Source organism: Ascaphus truei, chromosome 3 (genome assembly GCF_040206685.1).
Source record: "Ascaphus truei isolate aAscTru1 chromosome 3, aAscTru1.hap1, whole genome shotgun sequence".
Lineage (NCBI taxonomy): Eukaryota > Metazoa > Chordata > Amphibia > Anura > Ascaphidae > Ascaphus > Ascaphus truei.
The window spans coordinates 269,689,071-269,705,697 of record NC_134485.1 but is presented as its reverse complement, the minus strand read 5'-3'; the positions used below and the strand labels follow the sequence as shown (position 1 = coordinate 269,705,697).

Below are 16,627 nucleotides of genomic sequence, written 5' to 3'. Positions count from 1 at the left end.
GGGGGGGGTGAGAGAGGATGAAGGGAGGGGGGTGAGAGAGGATGAAGGGAGGGGGGTGAGAGAGGATGAAGGGAGGGGGGTGAGAGAGGATGAAGGGAGGGGGTGAGAGAGGATGAAGGGGGGATGAGAGAGGATGAAGGGGGGGTGAGAGAGGATAAAGGGGGGGTGAGAGAGGATGAAGGGGGGGGTGAGAGGATGAAGGGGGGGGTGAGAGAGGATGAAGGGAGGGGGGTGAGAGGATGAAGGGAGGGGGGTGAGAGGATGAAGGGAGGGGGGTGAGAGGATGAAGGGAGGGGGGTGAGACAGGATGAAGGGAGGGGGGTGAGAGAGGATGAAGGGAGGGGGTGAGACAGGATGAAGGGAGGGGTGTGAGAGAGGATGAGGGGGGGTGAGAGAGGGTGAAGGGAGGGGGGTGAGAGAGGATGAAGGGAGGTGGGTGAGACAAGATGAAGGGGGGGTGAGAGGATGAAGAGAGGGGGTGAGAGAGGATGAAGGGGGGAGTGAGAGGATGAAGGGGGGGTGAGAGAGGATGAAGGGGGGATGAGAGAGGATGTAGGGGGGGTGAGAGAGGATGAAGGGGGGGTGAGACAGGATGAAGGGGGATGAGACAGGATGAAGGGGGATGAGACAGGATGAAGGGAGGGGGGTGAGAGAGGATGAAGGGAGGGGGTGAGAGAGGATGAAGGGAGGGGGTGAGAGAGAATGAAGGGAGGGGGTGAGAGAGGATGAAGGGAGGGGGTGAGAGAGGATGAAGGGAGGGGGTGAGAGAGGATGAAGGGAGGGGGTGAGAGAGGATGAAGGGAGGGGGTGAGAGAGGATGAAGGGAGGGGGGTGAAAGAGGATGAAGGGGGGGTGAGAGAGGATGAAGGGAGTGGGGGGTGCGAGAGGATGAAGGGAGGGGGGTGAGAGGATGAAGGGAGGGGGTGAGAGAGGATGAAGGGAGGGGGTGAGAGAGGATGAAGGGAGGGGGGTGAAAGAGGATGAAGGGGGGGTGAGAGAGGATGAAGGGAGTGGGGGGTGCGAGAGGATGAAGGGAGGGGGGTGAGAGGATGAAGGGAGGGGAGTGAGAGAGGATGAAGGGAGGGGAGTGAGAGAGGATGAAGGGAGGGGGTGAGAGAGGATGAAGGGAGAGGGTGAGAGAGGATGAAGGGAGGGGCGTGAGAGAGGATGAAGGGAGGGGAGTGAGAGAGGATGAAGGGAGGGGTGAGAGAGGATGAAGGGAGGGGGTGAGAGAGGATGAATGGGGTGGGTGGTGAGAGAGGATGAAGGGAGGGGGTGAGAGAGGATGAAGGGGATGGGGGGTGAGAGGATGAAGGGAATGGGGGGTGAGAGAGGATGAAGGGAGAGGGGTGAGACAGGATGAAGGGAGGGGGGTGAGACAGGATGAAGGGAGGGGGGTGAGAGAATGAAGGGAGGGGGTGAGAAAAGATGAAGGGGAGGGGGTGAGAGAAGATGAAAGGGGTGGTGTGAGAGAGGATGAAGGGAGGGGGTGAGAGAGGATGAAGGGGGTGGGGGGTGAGAGGATGAGGGGGGGTGAGAGAGGATAAAGGGGTGAGAGAGGATGAAGGGAGGGGGGTGAGAGGATGAAGGGAGGGGAGTGAGAGAGGATGAAGGGAGGGGAGTGAGAGAGGATGAAGGGAGGGGGTGAGAGAGGATGAAGGGAGGGGGTGAGAGAGGATGAAGGGAGGGGCGTGAGAGAGGATGAAGGGAGGGGAGTGAGAGAGGATGAAGGGAGGGGTGAGAGAGGATGAAGGGAGGGGGTGAGAGAGGATGAATGGGGTGGGTGGTGAGAGAGGATGAAGGGAGGGGGTGAGAGAGGATGAAGGGGATGGGGGGTGAGAGGATGAAGGGAATGGGGGGTGAGAGAGGATGAAGGGAGGGGGGTGAGAGAGAATGAAGGGAGGGGGTGAGAAAAGATGAAGGGGAGGGGGTGAGAGAAGATGAAAGGGGTGGTGTGAGAGAGGATGAAGGGAGGGGGTGAGAGAGGATGAAGGGGGTGGGGGGTGAGAGGATGAGGGGGGGTGAGAGAGGATGAAGGGGGGTGAGAGAGGATGAAGGGAGGGGGGTGAGAGGATGAAGGGGGGGTGAGAGAGGATGAAGGGAGGGGGGTGAGAGGATGAAGGGAGGGGGGGTGAGAGGATGAAGGGAGGGGGGTGAGAGGATGAAGGGAGGGGGGTGAGACAGGATGAAGGGAGGGGGGTGAGAGAGGATGAAGGGAGGGGGTGAGGCTGTGTCCTGCCTGTGTCCTGCCTGTGTCCTGCCTCTGCCCTGTGTGTATTTGTTCTGTTGTGTGTGTGGGTGTATTTGTTCTGGTGTGTGTGTGTGTGTGTGTCAAGCTGTCCTGTGGGGGTGAGAATGACAGGAAGGTGGATGAGGGAGGATGAAGGGGGGGGGGGGGGTGAGAGAGGATGAAGGGGGGGGGGGGGGTGAGAGAGGATGAAGGGAGGGGGGTGAGAGAGGATGAAGGGAGGGGGGTGAGAGAGGATGAAGGGAGGGGGTGAGAGAGGATGAAGGGGGGGTGAGAGAGGATGAAGGGGGGGTGAGAGAAGATGAAGGGGGGATGAGAGAGGATGTGGGGGGGGGTGAGAGAGGATAAAGGGGGGGTGAGAGAGGATGAAGGGGGGGGGTGAGAGGATGAAGGGGGGGGGTGAGAGAGGATGAAGGGAGGGGGGTGAGAGGATGAAGGGAGGGGGGTGAGAGGATGAAGGGAGGGGGGTGAGAGGATGAAGGGAGGGGGGTGAGAGGATGAAGGGAGGGGGGTGAGACAGGATGAAGGGAGGGGGGTGAGAGAGGATGAAGGGAGGGGGTGAGACAGGATGAAGGGAGGGGTGTGAGAGAGGATGAGGGGGGGTGAGAGAGGGTGAAGGGAGGGGGGTGAGAGAGGATGAAGGGAGGTGGGTGAGACAAGATGAAGGGGGGGGTGAGAGGATGAAGAGAGGGGGTGAGAGAGGATGAAGGGGGGAGTGAGAGGATGAAGGGGGGGTGAGAGAGGATGAAGGGGGGATGAGAGAGGATGTAGGGGGGGTGAGAGAGGATGAAGGGGGGATGAGACAGGATGAAGGGGGATGAGACAGGATGAAGGGAGGGGGGTGAGACAGGATGAAGGGAGGGGGTGAGAGAGGATGAAGGGAGGGGGTGAGAGAAAATGAAGGGAGGGGGTGAGAGAGGATGAAGGGAGGGGGTGAGAGAGGATGAAGGGAGGGGGTGAGAGAGGATGAAGGGAGGGGGTGAGAGAGGATGAAGGGAGGGGGGTGAAAGAGGATGAAGGGGGGGTGAGAGAGGATGAAGGGAGTGGGGGGTGCGAGAGGATGAAGGGAGGGGGGTGAGAGGATGAAGGGAGGGGAGTGAGAGAGGATGAAGGGAGGGGAGTGAGAGGATGAAGGGAGGGGGTGAGAGAGGATGAAGGGAGGGGGTGAGAGAGGATGAAGGGAGGGGCGTGAGAGAGGATGAAGGGAGGGGAGTGAGAGAGGATGAAGGGAGGGGTGAGAGAGGATGAAGGGAGGGGGTGAGAGAGGATGAATGGGGTGGGTGGTGAGAGAGGATGAAGGGAGGGGGTGAGAGAGGATGAAGGGGATGGGGGGTGAGAGGATGAAGGGAATGGGGGGTGAGAGAGGATGAAGGGAGAGGGGTGAGACAGGATGAAGGGAGGGGGGTGAGACAGGATGAAGGGAGGGGGGTGAGAGGATGAAGGGAGGGGGGTGAGAGGATGAAGGGAGGGGGGTGAGACAGGATGAAGGGAGGGGGGGTGAGAGAGGATGAAGGGAGGGGGTGAGACAGGATGAAGGGAGGGGTGTGAGAGAGGATGAGGGGGGGTGAGAGAGGGTGAAGGGAGGGGGGTGAGAGAGGATGAAGGGAGGTGGGTGAGACAAGATGAAGGGGGGGTGAGAGGATGAAGAGAGGGGGTGAGAGAGGATGAAGGGGGGAGTGAGAGGATGAAGGGGGGGTGAGAGAGGATGAAGGGGGGATGAGAGAGGATGTAGGGGGGGTGAGAGAGGATGAAGGGGGGGTGAGACAGGATGAAGGGGGATGAGACAGGATGAAGGGGGATGAGACAGGATGAAGGGAGGGGGGTGAGAGAGGATGAAGGGAGGGGGTGAGAGAGGATGAAGGGAGGGGGTGAGAGAGAATGAAGGGAGGGGGTGAGAGAGGATGAAGGGAGGGGGTGAGAGAGGATGAAGGGAGGGGGTGAGAGAGGATGAAGGGAGGGGGTGAGAGAGGATGAAGGGAGGGGGTGAGAGAGGATGAAGGGAGGGGGGTGAAAGAGGATGAAGGGGGGGTGAGAGAGGATGAAGGGAGTGGGGGGTGCGAGAGGATGAAGGGAGGGGGGTGAGAGGATGAAGGGAGGGGGTGAGAGAGGATGAAGGGAGGGGGTGAGAGAGGATGAAGAGGGAGGGGGGTGAAAGAGGATGAAGGGGGGGTGAGAGAGGATGAAGGGAGTGGGGGGTGCGAGAGGATGAAGGGAGGGGGGTGAGAGGATGAAGGGAGGGGAGTGAGAGAGGATGAAGGGAGGGGAGTGAGAGAGGATGAAGGGAGGGGGTGAGAGAGGATGAAGGGAGAGGGTGAGAGAGGATGAAGGGAGGGGCGTGAGAGAGGATGAAGGGAGGGGAGTGAGAGAGGATGAAGGGAGGGGTGAGAGAGGATGAAGGGAGGGGGTGAGAGAGGATGAATGGGGTGGGTGGTGAGAGAGGATGAAGGGAGGGGGTGAGAGAGGATGAAGGGGATGGGGGGTGAGAGGATGAAGGGAATGGGGGGTGAGAGAGGATGAAGGGAGAGGGGTGAGACAGGATGAAGGGAGGGGGGTGAGACAGGATGAAGGGAGGGGGGTGAGAGAATGAAGGGAGGGGGTGAGAAAAGATGAAGGGGAGGGGGTGAGAGAAGATGAAAGGGGTGGTGTGAGAGAGGATGAAGGGAGGGGGTGAGAGAGGATGAAGGGGGTGGGGGGTGAGAGGATGAGGGGGGGTGAGAGAGGATAAAGGGGTGAGAGAGGATGAAGGGAGGGGGGTGAGAGGATGAAGGGAGGGGAGTGAGAGAGGATGAAGGGAGGGGAGTGAGAGAGGATGAAGGGAGGGGGTGAGAGAGGATGAAGGGAGGGGGTGAGAGAGGATGAAGGGAGGGGCGTGAGAGAGGATGAAGGGAGGGGAGTGAGAGAGGATGAAGGGAGGGGTGAGAGAGGATGAAGGGAGGGGGTGAGAGAGGATGAATGGGGTGGGTGGTGAGAGAGGATGAAGGGAGGGGGTGAGAGAGGATGAAGGGGATGGGGGGTGAGAGGATGAAGGGAATGGGGGGTGAGAGAGGATGAAGGGAGGGGGGTGAGAGAGAATGAAGGGAGGGGGTGAGAAAAGATGAAGGGGAGGGGGTGAGAGAAGATGAAAGGGGTGGTGTGAGAGAGGATGAAGGGAGGGGGTGAGAGAGGATGAAGGGGGTGGGGGGTGAGAGGATGAGGGGGGGTGAGAGAGGATGAAGGGGGGTGAGAGAGGATGAAGGGAGGGGGGTGAGAGGATGAAGGGGGGGTGAGAGAGGATGAAGGGAGGGGGGTGAGAGGATGAAGGGAGGGGGGTGAGAGGATGAAGGGAGGGGGGTGAGAGGATGAAGGGAGGGGGGTGAGACAGGATGAAGGGAGGGGGGTGAGAGAGGATGAAGGGAGGGGGTGAGGCTGTGTCCTGCCTGTGTCCTGCCTCTGCCCTGTGTGTATTTGTTCTGTTGTGTGTGTGGGTGTATTTGTTCTGGTGTGTGTGTGTGTGTGTGTCAAGCTGTCCTGTGGGGGTGAGAATGACAGGAAGGTGGATGAGGGAGGATGAAGGGGGGGGGGGGGTGAGAGAGGATGAAGGGGGGGGGGGTGAGAGAGGATGAAGGGAGGGGGGTGAGAGAGGATGAAGGGAGGGGGGTGAGAGAGGATGAAGGGAGGGGGTGAGAGAGGATGAAGGGGGGGTGAGAGAGGATGAAGGGGGGGTGAGAGAAGATGAAGGGGGGATGAGAGAGGATGTAGGGGGGGGTGAGAGAGGATAAAGGGGGGGTGAGAGAGGATGAAGGGGGGGGTGAGAGGATGAAGGGGGGGGGTGAGAGAGGATGAAGGGAGGGGGGTGAGAGGATGAAGGGAGGGGGGTGAGAGGATGAAGGGAGGGGGGTGAGAGGATGAAGGGAGGGGGGTGAGAGGATGAAGGGAGGGGGGTGAGACAGGATGAAGGGAGGGGGGTGAGAGAGGATGAAGGGAGGGGGTGAGACAGGATGAAGGGAGGGGTGTGAGAGAGGATGAGGGGGGGTGAGAGAGGGTGAAGGGAGGGGGGTGAGAGAGGATGAAGGGAGGTGGGTGAGACAAGATGAAGGGGGGGTGAGAGGATGAAGAGAGGGGGTGAGAGAGGATGAAGGGGGGAGTGAGAGGATGAAGGGGGGGTGAGAGAGGATGAAGGGGGGATGAGAGAGGATGTAGGGGGGGTGAGAGAGGATGAAGGGGGGATGAGACAGGATGAAGGGGGATGAGACAGGATGAAGGGAGGGGGGGTGAGAGAGGATGAAGGGAGGGGGTGAGAGAGGATGAAGGGAGGGGGTGAGAGAAAATGAAGGGAGGGGGTGAGAGAGGATGAAGGGAGGGGGTGAGAGAGGATGAAGGGAGGGGGTGAGAGAGGATGAAGGGAGGGGGTGAGAGAGGATGAAGGGAGGGGGGTGAAAGAGGATGAAGGGGGGGTGAGAGAGGATGAAGGGAGTGGGGGGTGCGAGAGGATGAAGGGAGGGGGGTGAGAGGATGAAGGGAGGGGAGTGAGAGAGGATGAAGGGAGGGGAGTGAGAGGATGAAGGGAGGGGGTGAGAGAGGATGAAGGGAGGGGGTGAGAGAGGATGAAGGGAGGGGCGTGAGAGAGGATGAAGGGAGGGGAGTGAGAGAGGATGAAGGGAGGGGTGAGAGAGGATGAAGGGAGGGGGTGAGAGAGGATGAATGGGGTGGGTGGTGAGAGAGGATGAAGGGAGGGGGTGAGAGAGGATGAAGGGGATGGGGGGTGAGAGGATGAAGGGAATGGGGGGTGAGAGAGGATGAAGGGAGAGGGGTGAGACAGGATGAAGGGAGGGGGGTGAGACAGGATGAAGGGAGGGGGGTGAGAGAGAATGAAGGGAAGGGGTGAGAAAAGATGAAGGGGAGGGGGTGAGAGAAGATGAAAGGGGTGGGGTGAGAGAGGATGAAGGGAGGGGGTGAGAGAGGATGAAGGGAGGGGGTGAGAGAGGATGAAGGGAGGGGGGTGAAAGAGGATGAAGGGGGGGTGAGAGAGGATGAAGGGAGTGGGGGGTGCGAGAGGATGAAGGGAGGGGGGTGAGAGGATGAAGGGAGGGGAGTGAGAGAGGATGAAGGGAGGGGAGTGAGAGAGGATGAAGGGAGGGGGTGAGAGAGGATGAAGGGAGGGGGTGAGAGAGGATGAAGGGAGGGGCGTGAGAGAGGATGAAGGGAGGGGAGTGAGAGAGGATGAAGGGAGGGGTGAGAGAGGATGAAGGGAGGGGGTGAGAGAGGATGAATGGGGTGGGTGGTGAGAGAGGATGAAGGGAGGGGGTGAGAGAGGATGAAGGGGATGGGGGGTGAGAGGATGAAGGGAATGGGGGGTGAGAGAGGATGAAGGGAGAGGGGTGAGACAGGATGAAGGGAGGGGGGTGAGACAGGATGAAGGGAGGGGGGTGAGAGAGAATGAAGGGAAGGGGTGAGAAAAGATGAAGGGGAGGGGGTGAGAGAAGATGAAAGGGGTGGGGTGAGAGAGGATGAAGGGAGGGGGTGAGAGAGGATGAAGGGGTGGGGGGTGAGAGGAGGTGAGAGAGGATGAAGGGGGGTGAGAGAGGATGAAGGGAGGGGGGTGAGAGGATGAAGGGGGGGTGAGAGAGGATGAAGGGAGGGGGGTGAGAGGATGAAGGGAGGGGGGTGAGAGGATGAAGGGAGGGGGGGTGAGAGGATGAAGGGAGGGGGGTGAGACAGGATGAAGGGAGGGGGGTGAGAGAGGATGAAGGGAGGGGGTGAGACAGGATGAAGGGAGGGGTGTGAGAGAGGATGAGGGGGGTGAGAGAGGGTGAAGGGAGGGGGGTGAGAGAGGATGAAGGGAGGTGGGTGAGACAAGATGAAGGGGAGGGGGTGAGAGAAGATGAAAGGGGTGGGGTGAGAGAGGATGAAGGGAGGGGGTGAGAGAGGATGAAGGGGGTGGGGGTGAGAGGATGAGGGGGGTGAGAGAGGATGAAGTGGGGTGAGAGGATGAAGGGAGGGGGGTGAGAGGATGAAGGGGGGGTGAGAGAGGATGAAGGGGATGGGGGGTGAGAGGATGAAGGGAATGGGGGGGGGGTGAGAGGATGAAGGGAATGGGGGGTGAGAGAGGATGAAGGGAGAGGGGTGAGACAGGATGAAGGGAGGGGGGTGAGACAGGATGAAGGGAGGGGGGTGAGACAGGATGAAGGGAAGGGGTGAGAAAAGATGAAGGGGAGGGGGTGAGAGAAGATGAAAGGGGGTGGGGTGAGAGAGGATGAAGGAGGGGGTGAGAGAGGATGAAGGGGGGTGAGAGAGGATGAAGGGAGGGGGGTGAGAGGATGAAGGGGGGGTGAGAGAGGATGAAGGGAGGGGGGGTGAGAGGATGAAGGGAGGGGGGTGAGAGGATGAAGGGAGGGGGGGTGAGAGGATGAAGGGAGGGGGGTGAGACAGGATGAAGGGAGGGGGGTGAGAGAGGATGAAGGGAGGGGGTGAGACAGGATGAAGGGAGGGGTGTGAGAGAGGATGAGGGGGGTGAGAGAGGGGGGTGAGAGAGGATGAAGGGAGGTGGGTGAGACAAGATGAAGGGGGGGTGAGAGGATGAAGAGAGGGGGTGAGAGAGGATGAAGGGGGGAGTGAGAGGATGAAGGGGGGGTGAGAGAGGATGAAGGGGGGATGAGAGAGGATGTAGGGGAGGTGAGAGAGGATGAAGGGGGGGTGAGACAGGATGAAGGGGGATGAGACAGGATGAAGGGAGGGGGGTGAGAGAGGATGAAGGGAGGGGGTGAGAGAGGATGAAGGGAGGGGGTGAGAGAGGATGAAGGGAGGGGGTGAGACAGGATGAAGGGGGGGGGTGCGAGAGGATGAAGGGAGGGGGGTGAGAGGATGAAGGGAGGGGAGTGAGAGAGGATGAAGGGAGGGGAGTGAGAGAGGAGGAGGGGAGTGAGAGAGGATGAAGGGAGGGGTGAGAGAGGATGAAGGGAGGGGCGTGAGAGAGGATGAAGGGAGGGGAGTGAGAGAGGAGAGGGAGGGGTCGAGAGAGGATGAAGGGAGGGGTGAGAGAGGATGAATGGGGAGGGTGGTGAGAGAGGATGAAGGGAGGGGGGTGAGAGAGGATGAAGGGGATGGGGGGTGAGAGGATGAAGGGATGGGGGTGAGAGAGGATGAAGGGAGAGGGGTGAGCAGGATGAAGGGAGGGGGGTGAGAAGGATGAAGGGAGGGGGGTGAGAGAGAATGAAGGGAGGGGGTGAGAGAAGATGAAGGGGAGGGGGTGAGAGAAGATGAAAGGGGTGGGGTGAGAGAGGATGAAGGGGGTGGGGGGTGAGAGGATGAGGGGGGGTGAGAGAGGATGAAGGGGGGGTGAGAGAGGATGAAGGGAGGGGGGTGAGACAGGATGATGGGGGGGGTGAGAGAGGATGAAGGGAGGGGGTGAGACAGGATGAAGGGAGGGGGGTGAGAGGATGAAGGGAGGGGGTGAGAGAGGATGAAGGGGGTGGGGGTGAGATAGGATGAGGGGGGGGTGAGAGGATGAAGGGAGGGGGGTGAGACAGGATGAAGGGGGGGGTGAGAGAGGATGAAGGGAGGGGGTGAGACAGGATGAAGGGAGGGGTGTGAGAGGATGAAGGGAGGGGGGGTGAGGATGAAGGGAGGGGAGAGAGAGGATGAAGGGAGGGGAGTGAGAGAGGATGAAGGGAGGGGAGTGAGAGAGGATGAAGGGAGGGGAGTGAGAGAGGATGAAGGGAGGGGAGTGAGAGAGGATGAAGGGAGGGGGTGAGAGAGGATGAAGGGAATGGGGGGTGAGAGAGGATGAAGGGAGGGGTGAGACAGGATGAAGGGAGGGGGGTGAGACAGGATGAAGGGAGGGGGGTGAGACAGGATGAAGGGGGGGTGAGAGGATGAAGAGAGGGGGTGAGAGAGGATGAAGAGAGGGGGTGAGAGAGGATGAAGAGAGGGGGTGCGAGAGAGGATGAAGAGAGGGGGTGAGAGAGGATGAAGGGGGGGTGAGAGAGGATGAAGGGGGGGGTGAGAGGATGAAGGGGGGATGAGAGAGGATGTAGGGGGGGTGTGAGAGGATGAAGGGGGGGTGAGACAGGATGAAGGGGGACTGAGAGAGGATGAAGGGGGTGGGGTGAGAGAGGATGAAGGGAGGGGGTGAGAGAGGATGTAGGGGGTAGGGGGGTGAGAGGATGAAGGGGGGTGAGAGAGGATGAAGGGGGGTGAGAGGATGAAGGGGGGTGAGAGAGGATGAAGGGAGGGGGGTGAGACAGGATGAAGGGGGGTGAGAGAGGATGAAGGGAAGGGGGTGAGACAGGATGAAGGGAGGGGGGTGAGAGAGGATGAAGGGAGGGGGTGAGAGAGGATGAAGGGGGTGGGGGTGAGATAGGATGAGGGGGGGTGAGAGGATGAAGGGAGGGGGGTGAGACAGGATGAGGGGGGGGTGAGAGACGGATGAAGGGAGCGGGTGAGACAGGATGAAGGGAGGGGTGAGATGCAACGGGAGGGGGGTGACGAGAGGATGAAGGGGGGTGGGTGAGAGAGGAGAAGGGGGGTGGGTGAGAGAGGATGAAGGGGGGGTGAGAGAGGATGAAGGGGTGAGAGAGATTGAAGGGAGGGGTGAGAGATGCAAGGGGGGGGTGAACACGGATGAAGGAGGGGGTGAGAGGATGAAGGGAGGGGGTGAGAGAGGATGAAGGTAGGGGGAGAGAGGATGAAGGGGGGGTGAGAGGATGAAGGGGGGGTGAGACAGGATGAAGGAGGGGGTGAGAGAGGATGAAGGGGGGGGGGGGTGAGAGAGGATGAAGGGAGGGGTGAGAGAGGATGAGGGGGGGTGAGAGAGAACGGCTGCTCAAATTTCTGAGTCCACCCACTGCTGGGTCACTGCATACAACAGATACAACCTGGTGGTGACTAGTCTGGACATGCTGATCATCACTAGACAAACCTTGTACACAGAAACAGTTCTTGGGAGTACCAAACGCTTACAAGCAGCAGACTAGGAATTAAGTGCTAGTATTTTTGCAGCAATTTAAATAGTATGGAGAACTTACACATTCAGTATGCACCGGATGCCACAGCAAACAGCCAGAGCAGCTAGTAATGATGCTTTTGGAGCACACGCTATTCTTTTGCCTTTATTATTGCACGTCACACCACCAATAGTATTGAGAAGACATCAAGCATCAGTACAGAGACTAAACAATGTAATATTATAATGACAACTGAAACCCCCACTGGGTGCAAGCCTGCAAAACTGTAATTAAGCTGCAAGACAAACAACAGACCATATGCATACACTGACAACATGCAATCAACAACTAAACACTTAGTAATCTGTCTAACATTGTAGCAGCACAACCAAAATTAATAGAAAGCGATCTTTCTACTTCACATTTCAGCATTTATATATGTAGCCCCTAGAAACCCCCACCCCACAACTCACATACAGTAGGGTGTCTCAAGCTCTGGCCTACATGTCTGAATGTGGTGTGTACCTGCTGGCAATAGGAGGGCCTGAGTCTCCCTCTGTAGACATGGGGGACAACAGGACAGGTTTCTGGGGTTGTGCCTTTGTTCTCCTCAATGGTGCAGCGCCTCCATCTCCTGCAGGCCCCGTGATACGGGGTGGACATCCCCACAGTAGAATCCCCTCCCAGGGATGAGACATTCAGTCTCACACACTGTTTCTTTAATCAGGACTCTTTATTCACCTCCTCAAAGAGCAGCAATCAAGGGTATACAGCCGGCTGTCCCCTGACACCACTCTGGGCTTAGGGCACCCAGAGTTGGTCTAGCTCTTCTCCCACCCCCTATGCAGGTTGTGAGGTATTTTGTCCACCGATGTCCCTATTGTCTAACAGCTCCACTCCTCTCACAGCTAACTCAAACTCTGAACTTGTCCTTCACGACTCCTTCACTAAATAGGAAGTGCCACTGCCCTAAGTAGCTTTAGCAGGCACCGCCCCTGTGTCTCTTGATTGGACACAGGGTCAGGTGACCTACCTTCACTGACTCAGTGCAATGTCTGAAGCAGGGAAAATCCATAATTACTCCTGGCAAACCTGCCCTTAACAGGAATTACTGCCAGGAGGAGAGCAGAAATATAGCCCAAACCACATAGGGCTACATATATAAAAGAAATCTTAACTCACAGTATCAATTACTGTAGATAGCAGGCTTCGCAACAGTGCGAATCAGGCGGCAGCAACAAAGGCTACCAGGATGTTGTTATCATGTATATAATATATATATGAGGCACCAACATCACTACTCCATATTCATGATGTGGTTACACTAGATATTTATACAGGGAAAATGTTGCGATTATATATATATATATATATATATATATATATATATATATATATATATATATATAACCATATCATGAATATGGAGTAGTGATTTTGGTGCCTCACCATCAAGAACATATTGTGGAACTGGAGAAGTGCAAATAACAGTCACCAAACAATGGGAGGGTGTAGGATTACCACTTACATATACGCAAGAAACTTACAAAAGAGAGTTTCAACTCAAGGCAGTACAACGGACACACGGTCACCTGAGTAGAACTAGAGAAAGGATATTTTACTTGCAACAAACTACTCTGGGAAACGGTGGTGGCAGATACAGTAGAAAAAGTTTAAAAGTATTACAAATCTTTTAGGGAAAAGAAACACATAAAAGGTGTATGTTGAGCAAGTTTATTGGTAGACAAAGAATTGTTCCAAGGAACAATCTGATTGTTATATACGGGAGTCACAAAGGAATTATTTTTATTTGCGAGACAGAATTGGCAAATATAGCACTGAGATTGTTTGTCTTCCACTGGATCAATGTGCATACATTTACTGTATGAATATCTCGCCCCCTTAAAATACATTGAATTCAAACATGTCTTTTTTTTCAACCTAAACGATTATATATCACTATGCATCGTGCAGTCACAATCTTTATAAAGTATTAATTTTCTGATAGTGAAGATGCTAGATGTACTGTATCCCTTTTCTCATGGGGAAAATGGAGTATGGGGGCAGAAATACAAGAACTAAAAGATATGCGAGAAAGGAATTTGTTATTTTTGTCTGCTACCAAATTAGCCTCACTTCTTGTTTATAATGAGGGTTACTTGTACAGACATACGTGTTCTGCCTTTTGTTTTTCCTAATAGAGTGATAAGTGGAATATATAGTCACAAGTCTTCCATTATGGTTAACCCTGTGACCTATACGGAGACTGTAAACATGATAAGGGCATAATCTAAAAAGGTAAAATAAAAAATAAAATAACTTGATAGATGTAAATGGAAAAAATACCTGAACTGTATTCTGTATTCTGTTTATACCTGTTTGCCCCCACTTGTAACACATGTTTATAAATGTATATATTTTCCATGTGTGCTCTACACTTTCGATTACACTGATCTCTATAGATTACTTATTCTAAATAATCAGTGTGATTTTTTTGGATTATAGTGTAAAATCAGTCAGAATCTAAATTGCTTCTTAGTTCAAAAAACTAAAACATAAAGCGTAAAGGGCATTTGTTCATTGTTGTATAGCACAATGAGTTCAACATTTTGGACATTTATTGCCAACTCTAGTGAATATTACTGCTATACTGTAATTAGCAAGTGCTATCATATTTATTTAACTAGATTCTGTATTCTCCATTGGATTAAGCGAAAGTAGAGATATTCCAGCTAAACACACCTAGTGTGACCCCCCTCCTAAAGGGTTACTAGCAGTGTTAGTTTAGGCTAGGCCTCCCCTGGGTTACTATGGGGATCCAGACGTCAAGCAGGGGTATTTAAGGAGGAGAGACGGTGTTGGAAGGTTAGGTTCCAGGAGGACATTAGGAGAGGAGGTCTCGGGGAGAGTACAAACGACGTTTAGATTTGCCTCAGTATATGACCGCACTCATAACTTCCCACCTCAAATACTGAGACACACGTGAGTCACATCAATAGATTTAGGCACTCATGACGGATGCAACAAGACTAATCACGGCCATTTTAATCCTACATTTTAGTGATAAATAGATGTCTGTCCCTTATTACCTTCTAGACCTCCCATATTTGGTATCAGTACATGTGACAGTACATGACGTCACATGATATTCTCATTTTTAATAAAAGTCCTTCAATGAAAGCATAACCTGTGGGTCACCTCTCTCTGAAATGTACCAGTAATTATTCACAAATGTTAAGGCTGATAGAATAGTATCTGGTTAGCATTTACGACTCTCTAAACCCCACGTGTCACTTTTAGTGGGCTATACATGATAGGCCCTCCCAATTAAGTTCTCTTTGAAGCCCTGCACAGATCCAGGAAATGTTTTGACCCATCATAAACCCAATACATTGTATTTTCAAACCCAAATTGTTGCACCATTAACCCCTGAAGCACCAAATGGATGAAAATACATAATATCTCATGATATTATCATGACAGGTAGTATAAGGCACATGGAACTATAAAAAAGGAGCATAATCATTACTGTAGGGGCATAGGACACAGATAGGGTCAAACACTCACTAAAGCATGGACAGATTACCAATAATGTTCTGGTTGTGGCTTTCTAACCAGGGCTTATTCTCTAAATAAAGTAAGGGTGGAATGCACTCCATTGTGAGTAGAAAATGTGGGGGTTACACTTACACTTTTTCAGATATGTACAAGCAATATTGCCCTATGTATATTTTTTCTTTTTACATGGAGCATTCCACCGCTCGCTCCCCTTACCTTTTGGATAATACATTTTGGAAAGACAACTGGAGCAGTCTTTATAAAGGTTGAGTGGAGGTCAACAACTCTTATGTATTTTATTGTTTAGACACTATTGTCACTAACCACTGTTTAGTTTCACATTTATAAGTCATATTTCACTTTGTTGCTTTAGAACTTCACATCGGGTTGTCTCTGATTACAACTGTCACTTTTTTCACTTGGACCTTTGAAATTGATGAGTGTAGAGTGTCACTGTTTTTTTTTTTAAATATTTCTAACCAGGCCACCCTTACTACATACAGTAGTGGACTCTTTTAGCTCCCTTCTCATCTATATACTCCATCCAATCTTTATAAATTCCCCCGACCGATGAGCCATATTCTTACTAACTTATCTACCTTCTCTTTTCTGCAAGCAGAGTGTACCCGTTCTGAGTAATCTGAGCTCTCGCTTTACCTTGTATATATCTACATATTTACCTGAACATATCTACTTCTGTATATCCATAGTATCCCCAGACACATAAGGGTACTCATAATCCAAAGATTCCTTGACCGATATCAGATCATTTGATCAGCTCAACGGGGTGTGTTTACGGCCCATTGGAACACCTGGTAAAACCCAGACTAATGGCTTTTCTTTGCGAAGCTCAGCCATAGCCATGTCCCATTGCACATTGTAACTTAAATATAAGCGATCATCCAATTCTTCAGTGTGCCGTATATAGGCCCCGTTGTCCTCATAGGACCTCTGGCCCACCCTTGCTTGATCTTACCCCATTGGCTAGACATCATACGTGTCATACCAACTTCAGGACACCAGCCGACAATGAATCCACGCTGTCGTGGTAACTCCTTGTCGCGGGTCATTTCAGATTCGGGTGGGCGGGTGAATAGTGTGTTATGGCGGCCACCAGGCATCGACCCAAAGATGAGGATGAGGGTACTCCATTGTTGGAATCACTGGAGGCCACACAACCTCCTGTAGCAATGAAGAAAACTGTATCAGCTGGATCTGCAGGCTCCGTCACTTGAGGAACCTCGGACGTATCCACGGCCAACTCCTGTACAGTGTTGCCCTCCGGCGGTCCCACTGGAAGGGTCTCTAGAGACATCGACAACCATAGGGATAGGCACAGCATTGCTCCTCCCTTCTGGGATAGAACTCACGGGGTCGCAATTCCATCCGCTGACCCAGGCTAACTGGTATAAGGAGGAGGCACGTCGGATTCTGTAGGAATCTCAGGAATAGATCTGTCACTCTCGCTTGGGCCCCACTCCCTCGGGCAGAATTGATCAGTGACACCATTGTTCGATGTACATGCTGCGTGTGTAAAGCATACCGCACTCTGCCGACTTGTAGTGCTTAATAGGGCTCTGCCTGAATGTCGAAATCCAAAACAAGCAGCTTGTAGGAACTTCCTACGATAATGAGAAAAACGCAGCTAAGGTTGTCAAAGTGCACATAGTTGGAGTACTGGTAGCAGTCGCCATTTTACCTAATCCACAGTGAAATAATCCAGCACTCACGATCACAAGAATGAGTGATATGGTTCCATGTCCTTTCTTCAATTCTCGGTTCCAACCCTAACAAGCTGGTAGGATCCGGGCACGGTTCGCATTGTTGTTTCCCCAGAGAGTCATGGAAAAATCTAGAGGGGAGGGTGCAGCCGCATACTTGACGCCACTAGGCAACGGTC

General features: G+C 54.2%; 1 protein-coding gene across 1 annotated transcript in view; it reads right to left on the bottom strand.

Moving 5' to 3' along the window:
• The window catches only part of TMTC4 (transmembrane O-mannosyltransferase targeting cadherins 4), a 57,280-nt gene that overhangs the window by 37,199 nt on the left and 3,454 nt on the right, over positions 1–16,627 (bottom strand). The window contains 3 exon segments of the mRNA XM_075590768.1: positions 11,251–11,271; positions 11,274–11,359; positions 11,362–11,465. Coding sequence (XP_075446883.1) covers positions 11,251–11,271; positions 11,274–11,359; positions 11,362–11,465 — 211 coding nt within the window.